Below are 16,321 nucleotides of genomic sequence, written 5' to 3'. Positions count from 1 at the left end.
CCCATTGATTGCCTTTTTTTTCTCCCTGCACTACACCTTTTTCTTACTGTAAAATATCTCTTCACTTCCTTTTGAAAACTATTTCGATCATATTCTGATGTTCCTGCTGCCCCTGGCCAGTGAGGGTCTAAGAGACAGGCACCATGACCTAATCGAAGCCAATCAGGCTTTTTCCAGGGATGTTATACATGAGTACTAAGTTTTTCTCCACACTCAAAAGGCCTTGGCCCACATCAGTAAATAGTTTTAAATATGTATGTCTTTTTACAAATTATTCCTATTTCAACAACTGTCAGGAACCAGCCTGAAAGACGAACAAACCTGAGTTCGAGCGGTGGGAATTAGAGACAAACACAGTTATGGCATCAGAAGAGCTGCCGTCTGATGAGGTGCAGCCTCAGATGGCCTCAACGCCTTTATTATATAGTGAGTAACAAACAATTGGCAAGGAAATGAGGGTGATACAAAGTAGTTCTTCCCAGGCTGCACAAATACACTTTCAGCGTAAACATCCTGCCTCCTGCATGAGCTCAGACCTTTGCAACTATCTTAATTTCGGCTCCCCACAGGAACCTGCGGGGAGGGTTGAGTCCTTGGCCCCAGAGCCTCAGGCTACGTGGGCCATGTCCAGGCACGTAGCAGGCTCTCAATATCAAGGGTCATTGTGGGGAGGGTCGAGTCCCTGACTCCAGGCCCTCAGGTGGCGTGGACCATGTCCAGACACGTCACCGGCTCCCAACAAACAACTATTTTGATAAGCCTAGTCAACTGCTTGATATCAATAAATTATATTGGGACAACTGACTAATTGAAAACAAAGAAATGTTAGATAAATCCAGCCCCTCCTCACATCTTACACCAAAGTTAAGTTCAAATAGACTAAATATTTAAATGTCAAAAATAAAACTATTTTTTAAAGGTACTAGAAGAAAAGTAATCTTAAGTTACAGAGGGATAACCTAAACATATCTCCAATGGTACTGTTGACAAAAATGTGGAAAAATGAGCCCTTTCATCAGAATCTGGACAAAAAGGCCAAGCTCTTTTTCCCAGCAGTTCTTACTTTAAGAAATTTAGTTCAAGAAAAGAATTGGAGTCAGATATGTTCAAAAAGCTAAGTAAAAACACAAATGCAAGTTCTAGCAACATGGAAATATCAATATTGTAGTTAAGATATAATTTTGCAAAATATTACCATTGGGGAAAGTGGCATAGTGCATAAGGGATCTCTGTATTATTTCTCACAACTACTTGTAAATCTATAATTATCGCCCAAAAAGCCATTTACAAAGATATTGAAATTTCTGTAATAATAAAATTGAAAGTAACCTAAATGTTCAAAACAGGAGACATTTAATAAAACAGTTTAAATTATGGTACAATGAGGAATACCAGGTACCCATGAAGAATGATTATGTAGCCAGGCTTGTGTGGCTCAGTTAGCTGTACACTGTACCAGGAGGCCACTGGTTCCATTCCCATCAGGGCACGTGCCCAGGCTGAGGGCTCGATCCCAGTAGGGGGCGTGCAGGAGGCAGCTGATGGATGTTTCTATCTCCCTTTCCTCTCTCTGAAATCAATAACATTTTTTTTAAAAGGATGATTATGTATATTTATTGGCATGAAAAGATATTCAAGACATTGTTGAGTGAAGAAAGCAGGTTACAAATCAAAGGTGAAATCCCTGTCTGGCCCGGCCGGGCGTGGCTCAGCAGTTAAGCGTCGACCTAGGATCCAGGAGATGGGGGTTCGATTCCCGGTCAGGGCATATGCCCGGGTTGCGGGCTAGGCAGCTGATCAATGACTCTCGTTATTGATGTTTCTATCTCTGTCTCCCCCTTCCTTTCCTCTCTCTGAAATCAATAAAGATATGTTTAAAAAAAAAAAAATCCGTCTGGTAAGTAGACATTTTTACAAAATAGTGTAAGAAAAGTATATGCACCCTCTTTAGAAAGAAAAATAATCAGAAACATTTCCCTTTTGAAATTAGAAGTTTGCTCCTGATCAACCAAGTGCTTGCTAACTAAAAAGACTCCAAGTGAATGCATTCCTCAACTCTTCATTTCCTTAAGCCACTCACATTCTAGGAGATGAAAGTTCTAGTGCCAATAAACGTAGTGATTGTACACATTTAGACCCTTTATAGAATGGGTGTATTTCCTGCACATATGAAACATTGCTTAGTTAAATAGGTATTACACGTTACAAAAGAATAGTTATTGAGCAAATGGGCTTTAAAATTATATTAATACATTTGGTCTGCTGCAATGGAACTTTTTAAGTGATTTTTGGACATTTTTCCTGAAACCCAAACATAGGAAAAAAAACTCAACTTTTTTTCAACTGTAATGGGTATCTGTTGTTGCCTGCCAAATACCCTTTCCTCAGTAATTCCACTTTTGGAAAATTATTCTGAAAAGTGAAAAGTTTGAGTCCAGAAGCATTCACCAAAGCATCATTTACACTGGTGAGAAACTGGGACCAGCACAGATGTCCTTCATTAGAACTGGTTTAAACTGGTACATTCTTACTGTGTATTATACAGCCATTAAAAGTCATGTTTTCCCAGAACATTTAATAGCACAGGAAAGTCATGCTGGGTGGGGAGGGTCAGGAAATCAAAATTATCCTGTATAATTTGTCAAAGTTCATCGAATTATAAAATGATGCATTTCATTGTAAGTGATACTGCGATAAAGTAGGGAGGAAAAGCTCTTTTAGGCAGTATGAGGCTCAAATAAAAACCAGTGCTTCTCAAACGTGTTTACAAATCCCTTAGGGATCGTGTTAAAACTTCAGATTCAGTAATTCTGGGGTGGGGGTTGGAGATTGCGTTACTAACAAATTCTTAAGTGATGTTAACGCTGCTGGTTGGAGACCCCCAGAAGAGCAAAGGTGTAAACTTACCATTGCCCCTCTGTGTGGTCCCTGGACCAGCAGTATCAGCACGACCTGACAGCTTGTTAGAAATTCAAATTATTGCTGACCCCCCACACACACTCCGCCAGAACTGTTTCTTAAGAGCACTTATTTTAACAAGCACCACCGTTAATTCTGGTGCACGCTAAAATTTGAGGACCAATGCTATGTGCACTGAAAGCCCTACTGCAGTGAAACGTCAGCTGCTTTTGTCTGGATAATGAGATTTGAGTGTTTTTTGTTTTCTTTATATCTTCCTGTAGTTTACAAAAGTAATAAATGTTACATGTTTTCTTTCAAAATGAAAATAACGTCATAACTTTTTTCTGGTTAAAAGTAATGCGTAGGTTCTAGTTCTAATGTGATGCTGAACTGGTACCACGCCCTGAATCAATCTCAGGTGCTTTTCTCGTTGACTCAGGCGCTGCACTGTTGCAAATCTGAGCAGGATGTCTGCAGGCTCTGTTGAAAAACTGATGGTTACTTGTATGGGTCAACTTGACTGGGCCAAGGGATGCCCAGATAACTAGTAAAGTATTTCTGAGTGTGTTTGTGACAGTGTCTCCAGAAGAAATTAGCATTCCAATCAATAAACGGAGCAAAGAAAATTACCCTCACCAACGCAGGTGGGCATCATCCAATCAGTTGAGGATCTGCAGAGAGAAAGGTGGAGGAAGGGCGAACTTGCTATCTCTAAGCTGAGACTTCTAATCCACCTGGTTCTCCTGCAGATTTACATCGCCAACCTGGTTTTCAGGCCTTCGGACTGGGGCTGAATTACTCCACCTATCATCAACATGAAGTGAGGACTTTATATCCTACTGGTTCTATTTTTCTGGAGATCCCTGACTCATACAGACGCCAAAGTCCATTTTCGTACCTAAAGAACCCAGGATGACCTGGGACAGTGGATATGCCAGCCTCGGTCCTGAACGCTGCAAATAAGTTCACTTGGAGTTTCTTTTTTCTTAGGAATCACTCGCTTGATCCTCTATCATTAGAAAGAAGAACTTTTCCAATCTGGTCCTAAAGATATTAATGGAATACAGTCATATTAATATGCTTGTGCCTTTGCTGGACCAGTTAAAACTAACAGCAGTTCCTCACTGGCATAGTGTTTCCTGTTGAAGGCATTGAACTCCCTCCCTTGTCATAAGGTGGTTTTTGCAACGTGTAGTTCTTATTTCAGGCCATGTTCATAGTGAACTAGTGATAGTAGACACATTCACACCCAGGGAATGTTGGTGGCACTACACTGCCTTACAGATAAGAGTAACATGCATACACAGTAACTTGGCAATAAATGGCAGCACTGTAGAACAGCTATGAAACGATGTGCTTCCTATAAGTAAGTATGTTACAACAATGTCAGGAATATTTAATAAAAAATAATAAATGCAGAGAATTGTTGTTTTGCCTATTCCTTTAGTTGTGAGGATTTTAAATGCTGAAAGATTGGTGGGCACAATTTCACTTCTGGTACCACCAGAAAGCTTTTATGCAGCTTCCACCTGACCTACTGATAGATGTTCTCAGTAGTGACAATTCCACCTGTGGAGACAGTTTGCAAAGCTGCTGAGCTGTGGCTAATTATCTACCCAGAATCACCTTATTTGTCAACCACATTAAAGTGGATGTTGTTGGGATGACTAAAGAGATGATAATTTCCACCAAAACATCTGAAGAGCCTTGTAGCCTTAATTTTTCTGTTTATACAAGCGCCAGATACAAAAACAGTCACAGCTGATTTAAAGTGCAGCCCGGCAGCTGATTTGCTTAAGGTCGGACAGTTGCAACTCCTGATAATGACATCTCTAGAGCAGGTGGTCAAGTTGCTTTTGAAAACTATACACTATTTATGTAGACAATTACATGTTGACTTCTTTGCAGTTGCCTACACTTATTGAATTCTTGTCAAGTTCATCCTGTTCACAGCTGGTCTGCAGAATACTTTTTTTTTTTTAACATATCTTTATTGATTTCAGAGAGAGGAAAGAAGAGGGAGAGAGAGAAATAGAAACATCAATGATGAGAGAGTCATCGATCGGTTGCCTAGCCCGCAACCCAGGCATGTACCCTGACGGGGAATCGAGCCCCTATCTCCTGGATCCTAGGTTGATGCTCAACTGCTGAGCCACATCAGGCCGGGCTACAGTTTAACGTTTAACAAGAATAACATTTAGTAAGAATGGCCCAGACTTTGAGACCCTTGTCCTATCTAACAAACACAGTGAAGGAAGAAGAGGAAAGAAGCTTGCCCAGAGGGGCGGAGAGAGATAGAAATGTGTAACGATGACTTAGAAAAAGTCTTACTCTCTCATCACCTCCTCAAAAGAATTGCAGTACAGACCGACATTACTTTTTTTCTTTTTCTTTTTAAAATGTTTTTATTGATTTCAGAGAGAGGAAGGGAAAGGAAGAGGGAGAGATAGAAACATCGATGAGAGAGAAACATTGATTGGCTGCCTCCTGCACGTCCCCTACTAGAGACTGAGCCCACAACCCAGGCATGTCCCCTGACCCTGAATGGAACCTGAGACCTCCTTCCTGGTGCATAGGCGGACACTCAACCAACTGAGCCACACCAGCTGGGCTTTTTTTTTTTTTTCTTTTTAAAGCAACTTTATTTACATACATAAAATACCCATTGTAAGTGTATGGATTGATGACTTTTGACAAATGTATATTCCTACATAACCACCATCACAATCAAGACAAAATATTTCCATCACCCCAAAGAGTTCTTATGTGTCTTTTTTTTTTTTTAACTATATCTTTATTGACTTGAGAGAGAGGAAGGGGGAAGGAGAGAGAGAGAGAGAGAGAAACATCAGTGTCAGAGAGTCATCATTGATGGGCAGCCTCCTAGTCCATGGCAATGCTCCAGTCAACTGAGCCACATCGGCCAGGACTAGTTCCTTCTTTTTTAAATTGCTGAATATTATTCCATTATATGGATTGTTTATCTTTTCATCTGTTGTTGTTTCCAGTTTGGCCCTATTATAAATAAAGCTGTTAGGAACATTAGTGTATTCTTTTATGGACATATTTTCTCACTGCTCTTGGGTAAATACCTCAACGTGGAATTGCTGAGTCATTCATTAAGTATATGTTTACCTTTACAAGAAACTGCCAAACTTTTTCAAAACAGTTGTATCATTTTACATTCCCCCTTACGCTTGTCCTCAGTACTTTCTGGTGTCAAGATTTGTTTCTTTTCAGTAAGACAGTATCTTCATTGGCCTCAAAGTGGCCCAATCCATCCTGATGAGTGCAAAAAGATATACCAGTACATGTTATTTTAGCAGGAGGAAAGGAAGCCCCATCCAAAGGTGACTTTGTCTTCTGCCTCTAGTAACTTCCCTTGACTTTCCAGAGCCTGGCCAAGGGCAGTTCCTAGGACCCAGGAGTACTGCTTTTTAGGGAGGGAGTTACTTTGGTGTGCCCACCTGCTGATCTTCAGTTATCAGATCCTGCGGGTGATGGAGAGAAGGTCCAGGACCAGGGCTACAGGAAGTGACTGTGGTGGCTTACACAACCTGGCACTTACAAACCGGGCCATTCAGAGCTGCATGGCGGGGAAATGGGCTTTGAGAAAATGCCTCTTGATAACTCAGATCCTTAGCCTTCCCCCAACCCAATCCCAAAGCAGTTTCTCTCATCTGCCAGTTCACTCTGGGCCTTCAAGGAAAGGAAGAGCGGGATTCCCAGGTCCCTTGGTCACTCGGATGGAGGCTGCCTGCAGGTCCCAGCCACCGTCAGGCTCAGTTATGGTCCTTTCTAAGCAAAGTACAACCTAGAAATGGGCGAAATGGGGAAAAGAGACCAGGTGGGGCCAGGCCGGGCGTGGCTCAGAGGCTGAGCATCAACCTGGGATCCAGGCGATTGGGGTTCGATTCCCGGTCAGGGTACATGCCCGGGTTGCGGGCTCGATCAAAGACTCTCTCATCATTGATGTTTCTGTCTCTCTCTCTCTCCCTCTCCCTTCCTCTCTCTGAAATCAATAAAGATGTATTTTAAAAAAACAAAAAAAGAGACCAGGTGGGGCCTCCAGGTGGCGGTAATGACTTCTCTGCTCAAGAATAGGAAAGAGGGGATGAGACAGACACAGAAAGGAAGTCCCAGAGAGGCAGTGGTCTGGAAGGGCCTACGGACAAGATGAGCAAGACGGGGAAAGTCTCCCTCTCCCTCGGGGAGGAGCTGCATAGGGGTAGCTGGTGGGGGCAGCCCTGGGAGGGAACTGAGTCCCCCTGACCCCCCAGGTCGGTGCGGAGGGCCAATACAGCAAACAGATCTGTGACAGTCAAGGCTAAATTCTCCCGCCTTAGGCGCAAGGATAAAGACTACATTTCCCAGCCTTCCTTGCGGAAGGTCATCCTGGCCAATGGTATGCAAGCAGGTGGGTCACGTGGTAGCTCCCTGGGACTGCTAGAAGCGAGAGATGTCCCTGTGTCTTTTGTTTAGTATTTTTGCTGTTATTACAGCCGAACATAATCTTAAATAGAGCCAAGGGAGAAAGTAAGGCCTGACTGCCAAGCCCCAGACCCAGTTAAGGCTAAGGGCCAGGGGAGAGGCGAGAGGAGCAGCGGAGACCAGCGAGCAGAAGGTGGTCAGGCCTGGGGAAGAGCTTGAAGGGTCAGAAGCTGTGCGGCCGCTGGGGGAGGGGCTGCAGAGGGGCTGCCCACAGCCTCTCACCTCTCGCCTTTCACACTCAGGCTGGGGGCGGGGCGGCGGGCAGGAGAATTCTACCGTTAATCTATTTTGGAGTTTCCATTTCTACCCAGGACTAGACATTCTGATTACTGATCTCAGACCAGGCTGGGCCACTTCAGTGACCACAAGCTCTAAAGGACACCAGAATAAGCAGCTGAGGCATGGGACCCGCCAGAGTTCTCATCATCTTGAGGCAAAGAAGATCTGCACCCTCTGTAACCTCCCATCCCACTTCATTCATTCATCCACCTGGCAAGTGTTTATTGAGCATCTACTACACGCCAGGAATTGCACTAGGTGCTGGAGCTTATGTGATAATGGAAGAGATGGATCTACACAGGATAAATAAGAAAAAGTATGTTATGTAGTGATCAGTGCAAAGAAAATAAAGCTGAGAAAAAAGACAGGAAGTAGGAGGTTGAATTCCAGTTAGGGTGGCTAGTGAAGACATCACTAAAAGGCAACATTTCCTTAAAGACTTTTTAAAATGGTAGAGGGGCACAGGGAAGAGAAAATACAGTCGTTTCCTCATGCTGTCACTTACTGGGTACAAGCAATTATGTGCCTGCTTATGTATGTCTGTGTGTGGCAGACATGGGAAGTGGCTCCACAGCCAGAGAAGGTAAGGCAAGTGTCTGGGAAAGGATCGAATGTGCACCAGGGCAGGACAGACCTCTCAGCCCATCCCCGGACCTCAAGTTTGGCCAAAAATGGAGCCACGTGCTGCCAGCCCTGGTTAGCATCAGCGACACCTCCTCCCAGGCTGGACAGCACTATCTGGGAAGGAGGATGGGCCCGGAGATTGTAGAGTCTCCTGTGTCTGGCCCTGTGGCATCAGGGGCTGGGGACATCGAAGGGTGACCATGGGCTCTCCACCTCCTGCTCCACCCTAGCCCACCACTTCTACCACTTTCCACTCCCCGCAGTCAGGTCTGATGGGATTTTTCCAGGTTGGGCCAGTGGGCTGACCCAGCAGGGAACATGGGGACAGGTCAGGGATAAGGGAGATGAAGTGTGTCCCTGAGCCCTGAGCCCCCATGGCTGTGGACAGACAGAGGTCGGGGGTTGGAAAGCAGTTTTGCCAGAAGCGGGAGGAGGTTGGGGCTGGGGAGGTCTGCAGTGCCTCCACCTCACTTCCTGTTTCAGGGGTGTGGGGCCCCAGCATGTGCTTTCCGTTGGATCTCATCCAGGGCAGTGTCTCCCCACCCTGGCCTACTCCCAAGGGAACTCTGCACAAGGGTGAAAAGAGTTGACCTGGGGTTTTTCCAGGCTGGGCTGGGCCCCTGAGCCAGAGTGGATGAAGGGCACACTTCCCACTCCTTCCTGAAATCAGGCCAGGGGGTCCCTGTCAACATGGAAAACCATACAGGCCCCCATAGGTGAAGGGGAAAGGAAATGTCATTGAGCAGGTGAGTCCTGGCACCCTTCCTGCTCAGGGAGGGGTAGGCATGGCCCATCTCCAGTGTCTGTGCCCTGGGAAAATCACCCAGGCTGGATGGAGTTCCTTGATGGGCTTAAAAGTATAAACTCAGGCATGGCTGGTGTGGCTTAGCTGGTTGAGCTTCAACCCATGCACCAAGAGGTCTCTGGTTCAATTCCCGGTCAGGGCACATGCAGGGATTGCATGGCTCAATCCCCAGTAGGGGGCATGCAGGACACAGCCGATCGATTTGTCTGTCTCTCCCTCTCCCTTCCTCTCTCCCTAAAAATCAATTTTAAAAAAACACATTTTTTTAAAAAAAAGAGAGAATGTGAACTCAGAACTAGTAGGGTCAGGCATGAGGCTGGGACCTGCTATTTACTTGCTGTGTGACTGTGGGCAAGTGGCTTAGATCCTTTGAGTCTCAGCTTCTCTCCTACCAAGGTTGTCAAGTCCTCTTATTCGTGTGGTGAGCTCTGCACAGGGTTTGGCCCAGAGCACCCGTGCAGGAGGGGAATGGTGTGCAGGTTGGGCAAACTAGAAAGGCAGTGTCCCCTCCCTGGCAGCTCAGGTCACCAAGGGTCACCCTATGGGATAGCTTCTCTTGCCACCTAGAGCAATAGGAGGTGATTCAATTCAGAGCCTTGGGGAGAGGGGAGCCTTTCTCTCTTTTCCACATTATAAAATAACATGCTTATGATAGTAAGTCTGGACATTACAGAAAGCAGGAAGGAAGTAAAAGCTTTTATCTAACTACCAAAGCCAGCCATTCTTGATACCTAAATGTTTTCCGTGTGAAATTTTTCTGGGGACGTGTTTTTCTGTTCTCTGTAACATGGTTGGGACCTTAGCATTCGGATGTAGAAGGAAACTGGGGTATCGGCTGTCCCAGTTGCCTCAATTGACAAGCCAGGAGACTCTGGCCCAGAAGAGCTCATTGACTTGTCCAAGGTCAGTGGCGGAGCTGGAACCAGAGCTAGCAGATGTTTACTGCCTCTTAAAATACCAGTGCCCCCAACACCAGCACCAAACCTCCCTCCAGCCCTGAAGACTTCCTTCAAAGAGGATAGTCAGTTGATAGCGGGTCTAGGCCTTCCAGTTTGGGTGAGTCTTTTGGGGACTGGCTTCCATGAAGTTTCCTCAGTAAGGGATGCAGCTCTAGTTAACCCCGCCCTTTCATTTCCAGATGGAGACAGGCTTCCGGATAGGGGTGGGTGAGGGAGTGCTGGCAGAGTCCAGTAAGGGACGTAGACCTACGTCTGTTCCCAAGGGTGGACCCAGCCAATAGGGTCACCCTGTCCCTTTAAGAGAGGGGGGAGAGCTAGCCCCTCTCGGTCATCCTGTCCTGTCATCCATCCCGGCCAAATCTGAAAGGGAAAATGAAAGAGGGACCAGGAAGAGCAGGTCCCAGCCATCTCCCAAGATCTCTCGCTCAGCGCTAACACCTCAGCTCCAGCGACAGGGTGAGTGGGGCTGACTGAGGGTCTGGGGGCATCAGGGGCCTGTGTGTGTGTTGAGGAGGCTCTCAGGGGACGTGGGAGACTGGAAGTGGAGTGGTACCAGAGAGGAGATGGGAGAGGCCTGGGCCGCACTCCTGCCTCATTGGGGTCGGATGGCAGGGGACACCCAGGACAAAGCATTCTGATAGAGTCATGGAAGTGGGGCTACTTTTGTGTCACCCCACAGTTCAAAGAGAAATTCACTGCAGTAAAAAGGGCAAAGAAAGAAAGAGGTGGGGTCCCTCTGGCCTCTCCCAGGGGTACCAAGTTGGGTCTAGAGTCCTGGGTTCGAGGCACCACTCTCACCCATGGAAAGCAGCCTGGAGCGCATAGGGCACAACTGGTTGCTGCTTCTAACAAATGCAGTCGGGGCGGCCCTGATGATCTCCAAGTTCCCCTCCTACGAATCCAGGCTCTGGAGGAGCATAAGGTCCAACCAAGCAGGCCCACGGGTGTCAGGTTGAAGGGTGCGGCTTCTCCCCAGCACCCATCGGCCCAGGGACATGGACGCCCATAGCTGAGAATCACAGAACCCGCCCCCGCCCCTGCCCCCTTGCTAACTCCTTTGTTCCCGCAAAATCCTGCCAAACGAAGACCTAGCTGACCCCAGACTCACTCTGAAGTTAGAGATCTAACTGACCCCACCCCGGGGGGCGCGGTGGCTGGGTGGGGGCCCTGACCGCGGGCCTCTGACCCCCGCCCTTCGCCCCCAGCGCCATGGGGGAGTGGGCCTTCCTCAGCTCGCTCCTGGACGCCGTGCAGCTGCAGTCGCCGCTGGTGGGCCGCCTGTGGCTGGTGGTCATGCTGATCTTCCGCATCCTGGTGCTGGCCACGGTGGGCGGCGCGGTGTTCGAGGACGAGCAGGAGGAGTTCGTGTGCAACACGCTGCAGCCCGGCTGTCGCCAGACCTGCTACGACCGCGCCTTCCCGGTGTCCCACTACCGCTTCTGGCTCTTCCACATCCTGCTCCTCTCCGCGCCGCCCGTGCTGTTCGTCATCTACTCCATGCACCAGGCGAGCAAGGAGCCGGGCGGCGCGGCCGCGGAGAAGGGGCGGCCGTGCGCGCGGGGGCTCCCCGAGGGCGCGTGCCCGCCCTGCGCCCTGCGCGCCCGCCGCGCGCGCCGCTGCTACCTGCTGAGCGTGGCGCTGCGCCTGCTGGCCGAGCTGGCCTTCCTGGCCGGGCAGACGCTGCTCTACGGCTTCCGCGTGGCCCCGCACTTCGCGTGCAGCGGCCCGCCCTGCCCGCACACGGTGGACTGCTTCGTGAGCCGGCCCACCGAGAAGACCGTCTTCGTGGTCTTCTACTTCGCCGTGGGGCTGCTCTCGGCGCTGCTCAGCGTGGCCGAGCTGGGCCACCTGCTCTGGAAGGGCCGCCCGCGCCAAGCGGCCGAGCGCGACAACCGCTGCAACGGAGCGCACGAGGAGGCCCAGAAGCTGCTCCTGCCGCCGCCGCCAGCCCTGCCCCCCCGGCGGGCCGGGCCCGACCCCGACCCCGACCCCTACGCCCCGCCCGCCTACGCGCACCGGGCGCCCGCCGGCGGCAGCGAGGGCGGCAGCGGCCGCAGCAAGGTGTCTCTGGCCACCGTGCGCCAGGACCTGGCCATCTAGGAGTCCTCAGGCGGAGGTTGGAGTCAGAGGCCGGTCCCCGCCGCCGCAGCCCTTACCGCAGGGGCAAGAAGTGGCTTCTGCAGGAGACACGCGGGGGAGTGGCCCGCGGGCCAGCCTTCCGTCGCACGTGCTTCGTGCGCCCAGCCCGCGGGGACGCAGAGTGGACTGAGGCAGGTCCAGATGCCTTGAGCCCGGCGGAAAGGAAGGCAGTCGGGGAGGGCGGGGGCTGAGAGAAAGCGGGCGGCGGGAGCAGAGCCGAGGGGAAAGTGGAGGTTCAGGTGGTCACCTGGTTGCTTTACTGGGGACAAAATCAACTGAGACACCAGCATCCCGAGGCCTTGTGCAGACTGGGTGGGCTCTCTGTGTATGTGCACACATGTACACATATATACAGGGGAGGCGTGTGCGTGTGCGCATGTGAAATCTCTGTGAATCCTTTTGTGTGTGCATGTATGTCATCCTGTGTGAGCTCTGTGTGCACGTGTGTACGCACATATACAGCCTGTGTGGACATGTGTGTGCCCTGTGTGAGCTCTGTGGGGGGGGGATCTCTGATAGGCACTGTGTGGGTGGCCAGGATCAGTGCCAGCAGCAGCCACAGTGGCTCCCTCCCTACCTGCAAGGGCACCACAGGAAGGTCTCCCCTCCTGATGGAGCCCACACAGGAAGGGAGGGGAGGGAGGCGCCCTGCACCCTGAGCAGGCCTCCCTCTGGCGGGTAGGGCTTGTGAGCACCGTCCACAGGTGGGCCCTGCCAGGGGTTGAGCAGTGGGTCAGAGGACAAGACTCTGCTTCTAGCTGCACTGTCCTCACCCTGCTGCTCTTTCCCCCAGTTCATATGCATGGTTCAGTCCCTTCCATACTCGGAAGGAATCTGCCGCAAAACGTCCTGGCCCTGCAGCCACCATGCTCTTCTCTCCTGGAGAAATACAAAGAGCTGTGGACAGGCTGCCTCCTGTCCTCCACCTGTCTTTCTCCTTTACTGCCCCAGTGGGGCTGCTCTCCATAAGATCACCCAGGACCTAAGTGACATCAAGGGGCCACCATCTGACTGCGCCCCGGGCTCCGTCAGACCGTGCTGAGCAGGCTGCTATGACCCACTCTGGCTGATTTTCTCCTACATCCCTGGCCCTCCCCTCCCCTCTCTGTCCTTAATGCCTCCTCCTCGGCTCTCCTGCCTGAACTCCACACAGCAGTCGGAGGGGCCTCCCTAAATAGCCCCCTATTACTGCCCTGCAGGCTCCCCTGCTCTCAGAGTAAGTCCAGCACCTGAAGAAAGCTCCTGAAGCCCTGCTCTGCCCCCCCCCCCACTGGCCCTGCTTCTCAGGCCCCATCGCTCTGGCTTCCCCTGGTTTCCATGCTCCAGTCCATATGGAAGTTTCTCTTCCTACCAAGCACAGTGACCAGTTTTGCTTCCAACTGTTTGAACGTGCCATACCTCTGCCTGAAGCAGCCTCCCTCTCTGCAGCCACCCTTTCCCATCTCTAGCTAATGCCTACCAGCCTTTTGGTCTCACTTGGGAAGAAAATAGATGCTTTCCCTGCTGCCCCCCCCCCCAGTCAGAGCTAGATGCTCCGGGGTACCTGTGCTTCCCCAGGCAGAGCACTTCTGCTGGATGGCATCGTGCTCTCCTCTCTGCCCATAGGAGGTGCTTAGTAAATTTGTGTTGGATGAGGAACTGAAGGTGTCCCCAAGGCCCGAGTGCTAATCCACACTCACCACGTGTGTCGCTATCTCTCTGATAATAGACACTATCTCTCTGTCTGCAGCCTGGACCCCTCCACACAAACTCAAACCTAAATGCCCAGTTGTTTTCCAGATGTACCCCTTCAACAAATTTTTGTTGAGCACTTAACTATAGGCTAGGCAGTGTTCGAGATCAGCACTGCCCTATAGAAATAGGATGTGTAATTTCAAATTTTCCACTTGCCACATTAAAAAGGAAAAAGGTGAAATTAGCAATATATTTTCTTGAACACAATATATCCAAAATATTTCAGCACATCATCAATATAAAAAATATATTAAGGAGATATTTTATATTCTTTGCTTTGCACTGCCTTTGTAATCTTGTGTGTATTTTGCACTTGGAGCCCATCTCAGTTTGGACCAGCCACATGTCAAGACTCAGTTGCCACATGTGGCTAGTGGCTGCTATATTGAACAGAGCAGATCCAGATGTTGGGCTACAGTGGTGGACAAAACCCACCCTCATGGAGCTTACATTCTGGTGGGGAAAGCAGGTAATAAGTATAGAATATACAGCAGGTCGAAGTAAGAGTAAGGGGAGAGAAAGAGACATCCTTGAGGAGTGACACTGTAGCAGAGTGTAGCTAGGGCCTAACCATGAAGCTGTCTCCAGGAAGAGCATTCCAGTTGGAGGGAGTGGCACGTGCAAAGGCCCCGAGGCTCAGGAATATGCTGGGGGTGTTGGAGGCCAGTAAGGAGGCCAGTGTGGCTGGAGTGGAGCAAGGGACAGGGAAGGCAGGGGTAACCAGCACCTCAAATGCAACCTCAGCATCCTTAGTTCTCTCAGTTGCTGGTGTCTTCACGCACCCAAGCCACCTGCACCCACTGTTGCTGTAGCCTGTCCACTGCCCACCTTCCCCATCCCATCAATAACCTGGTCCACCCTTATTACCATCTGAGCATTTTCTCCCCTCTTCCACTCTTCTCCACCCCTTCAGAAGCTCCCCAGGGTCAGCCCAAAGTACTCCCACAGCCTCTACTCCTGCCCCCTGCAATTCCAATCTGAACACCTCCCTTGCTGGCTTAAGATCCTTCACTCCCATCACCTCAGGATCAAGTCCAGCTCCTCAACTGGCTTTGACCTGATCTGTTCCAACCTCTACAGCCTCATCTGTTCCACCATTCCAACCAAAAACTGAAAATTGTTAAAAACACAGAGCTGGAGATAGTTTTTAATCACATGAAGCTATTTATTACTTCTGCAACCCACCTGACTAACTCTTCCCTTTAGAGCTTTAGCTGGGAGGGGGGCACCTCTTCCAGGAAGCCTTCCTAGTCCTGTTCCAGGCCCGGTTAAATTTCTCTTCCCTGGGCTCCTATATGCCCAAGCAAGACCCTGTCGCTGTCCTTCCCAAGTTGTATCCCAGTCACCATCCTTGGGTCAATTCTCCCTCAGGAATGACAGAGCGTGGCACCACACAGAGCACATGTCAGCCCTCAAGGACCAGACTCCGCAGCAGTGCTTCTCAACAGGGGGACACTTGACAAAGTCTGCAGACATATTTAGTAGTCACAGCTGGGGGGAAGGTGCAACTAGCTTCTCATGGGCAAAGGCCAGAGATGCTGCTAAACGTCCTACAATGCTTAGAAGTCCCCTCAATAAAGAATTCCCAGGCACAAAATGTCACCTGGGCCATGGCTGAGAAACTGCTCAGCAGCCATGAACTGTGAGCCATTGCGGGCAACCTCAGGCTCTGGGGGGTCCCAGCAGCAAAGGTACTACCCCGAAGGGGGCACTTTGTAAATGTAGGTGCCACAGCTCTAGTCATCACATGAGGGGGACCCTGTTGGCCCTTAGTGGGCAGGGATGAGAATGCCAAGAGGTTCTCACACGCTAAAGAATTGTCACACTTGACTTTAGAATGTTCCACTGAACATTTACATAGTGAAAACCTCACTGTTTTACATATAGGCCATTAAGGGTTTCGTTTGGGGATTTTTTTTCATGGGTTTGTTATACACTGTCAGTTTTTATTTCAACACCCGACCATACTCGTTAACTTCCCTGCGCTTCATGTACACAATAGCTTCTGACCTTTTCAATCCAAATGTGTTCATTAAAAACAGAAGCAAACGGGACTATTGTCATTTCTGCCATGTGGTTGTTCCCAAGCATTTACATATTGAAATTCATAGTACTTTTCCTTCATTTCTCCTTTACAATGCAGTGTGATAGCATACTGTGTAGGTATGTTGTGTTAAATTTCATTTCAGATTCACAGAGCGCGAGAAAAATGAGAGGAACAGAGCCTCTGTCTGCGCCCCGGCTCCAGCCAGGGCCAGGTGATGAGATAAGCGAGGAGCTGCCGCCACCTTGTGGCTGATGGTGAAATGGCAGGCAGACCCCAGTGGAAGAAACCCCTTCCCGCCCAGCGCCATGCCAGCTCTTCCCAAACATAGCTTCTACTGCCACC

General features: G+C 49.6%; 1 protein-coding gene across 1 annotated transcript; it reads left to right on the top strand.

Annotated features, from left to right (window-relative positions):
- Positions 1–9,823: 9,823 nt before the first annotated feature.
- Positions 9,824–12,356, top strand: GJD3 (gap junction protein delta 3). The gene is made up of 2 exons (XM_081162359.1): positions 9,824–10,515; positions 11,265–12,356. The coding sequence occupies exon 2, from the start codon at positions 11,269–11,271 to the stop codon at positions 12,157–12,159; it is 891 nt and encodes a 296-aa protein (XP_081018485.1). The 5' UTR covers positions 9,824–10,515; positions 11,265–11,268; the 3' UTR covers positions 12,160–12,356.
- Positions 12,357–16,321: the final 3,965 nt, after the last annotated feature.

Source organism: Miniopterus schreibersii (genome assembly GCF_964146895.1).
Source record: "Miniopterus schreibersii genome assembly, chromosome: 16".
NCBI classification, from domain to species: domain Eukaryota; kingdom Metazoa; phylum Chordata; class Mammalia; order Chiroptera; family Miniopteridae; genus Miniopterus; species Miniopterus schreibersii.
This window is presented reverse-complemented; position numbering and strand designations above follow the sequence as displayed.

Excerpts from the sequence above, each read along its gene's own strand:
- GJD3 (XM_081162359.1), top strand. The coding sequence starts at position 11,269 with ATGGGGGAGTGGGCCTTCCTCAGCTCGCTCCTGGACGCCGTGCAGCTG.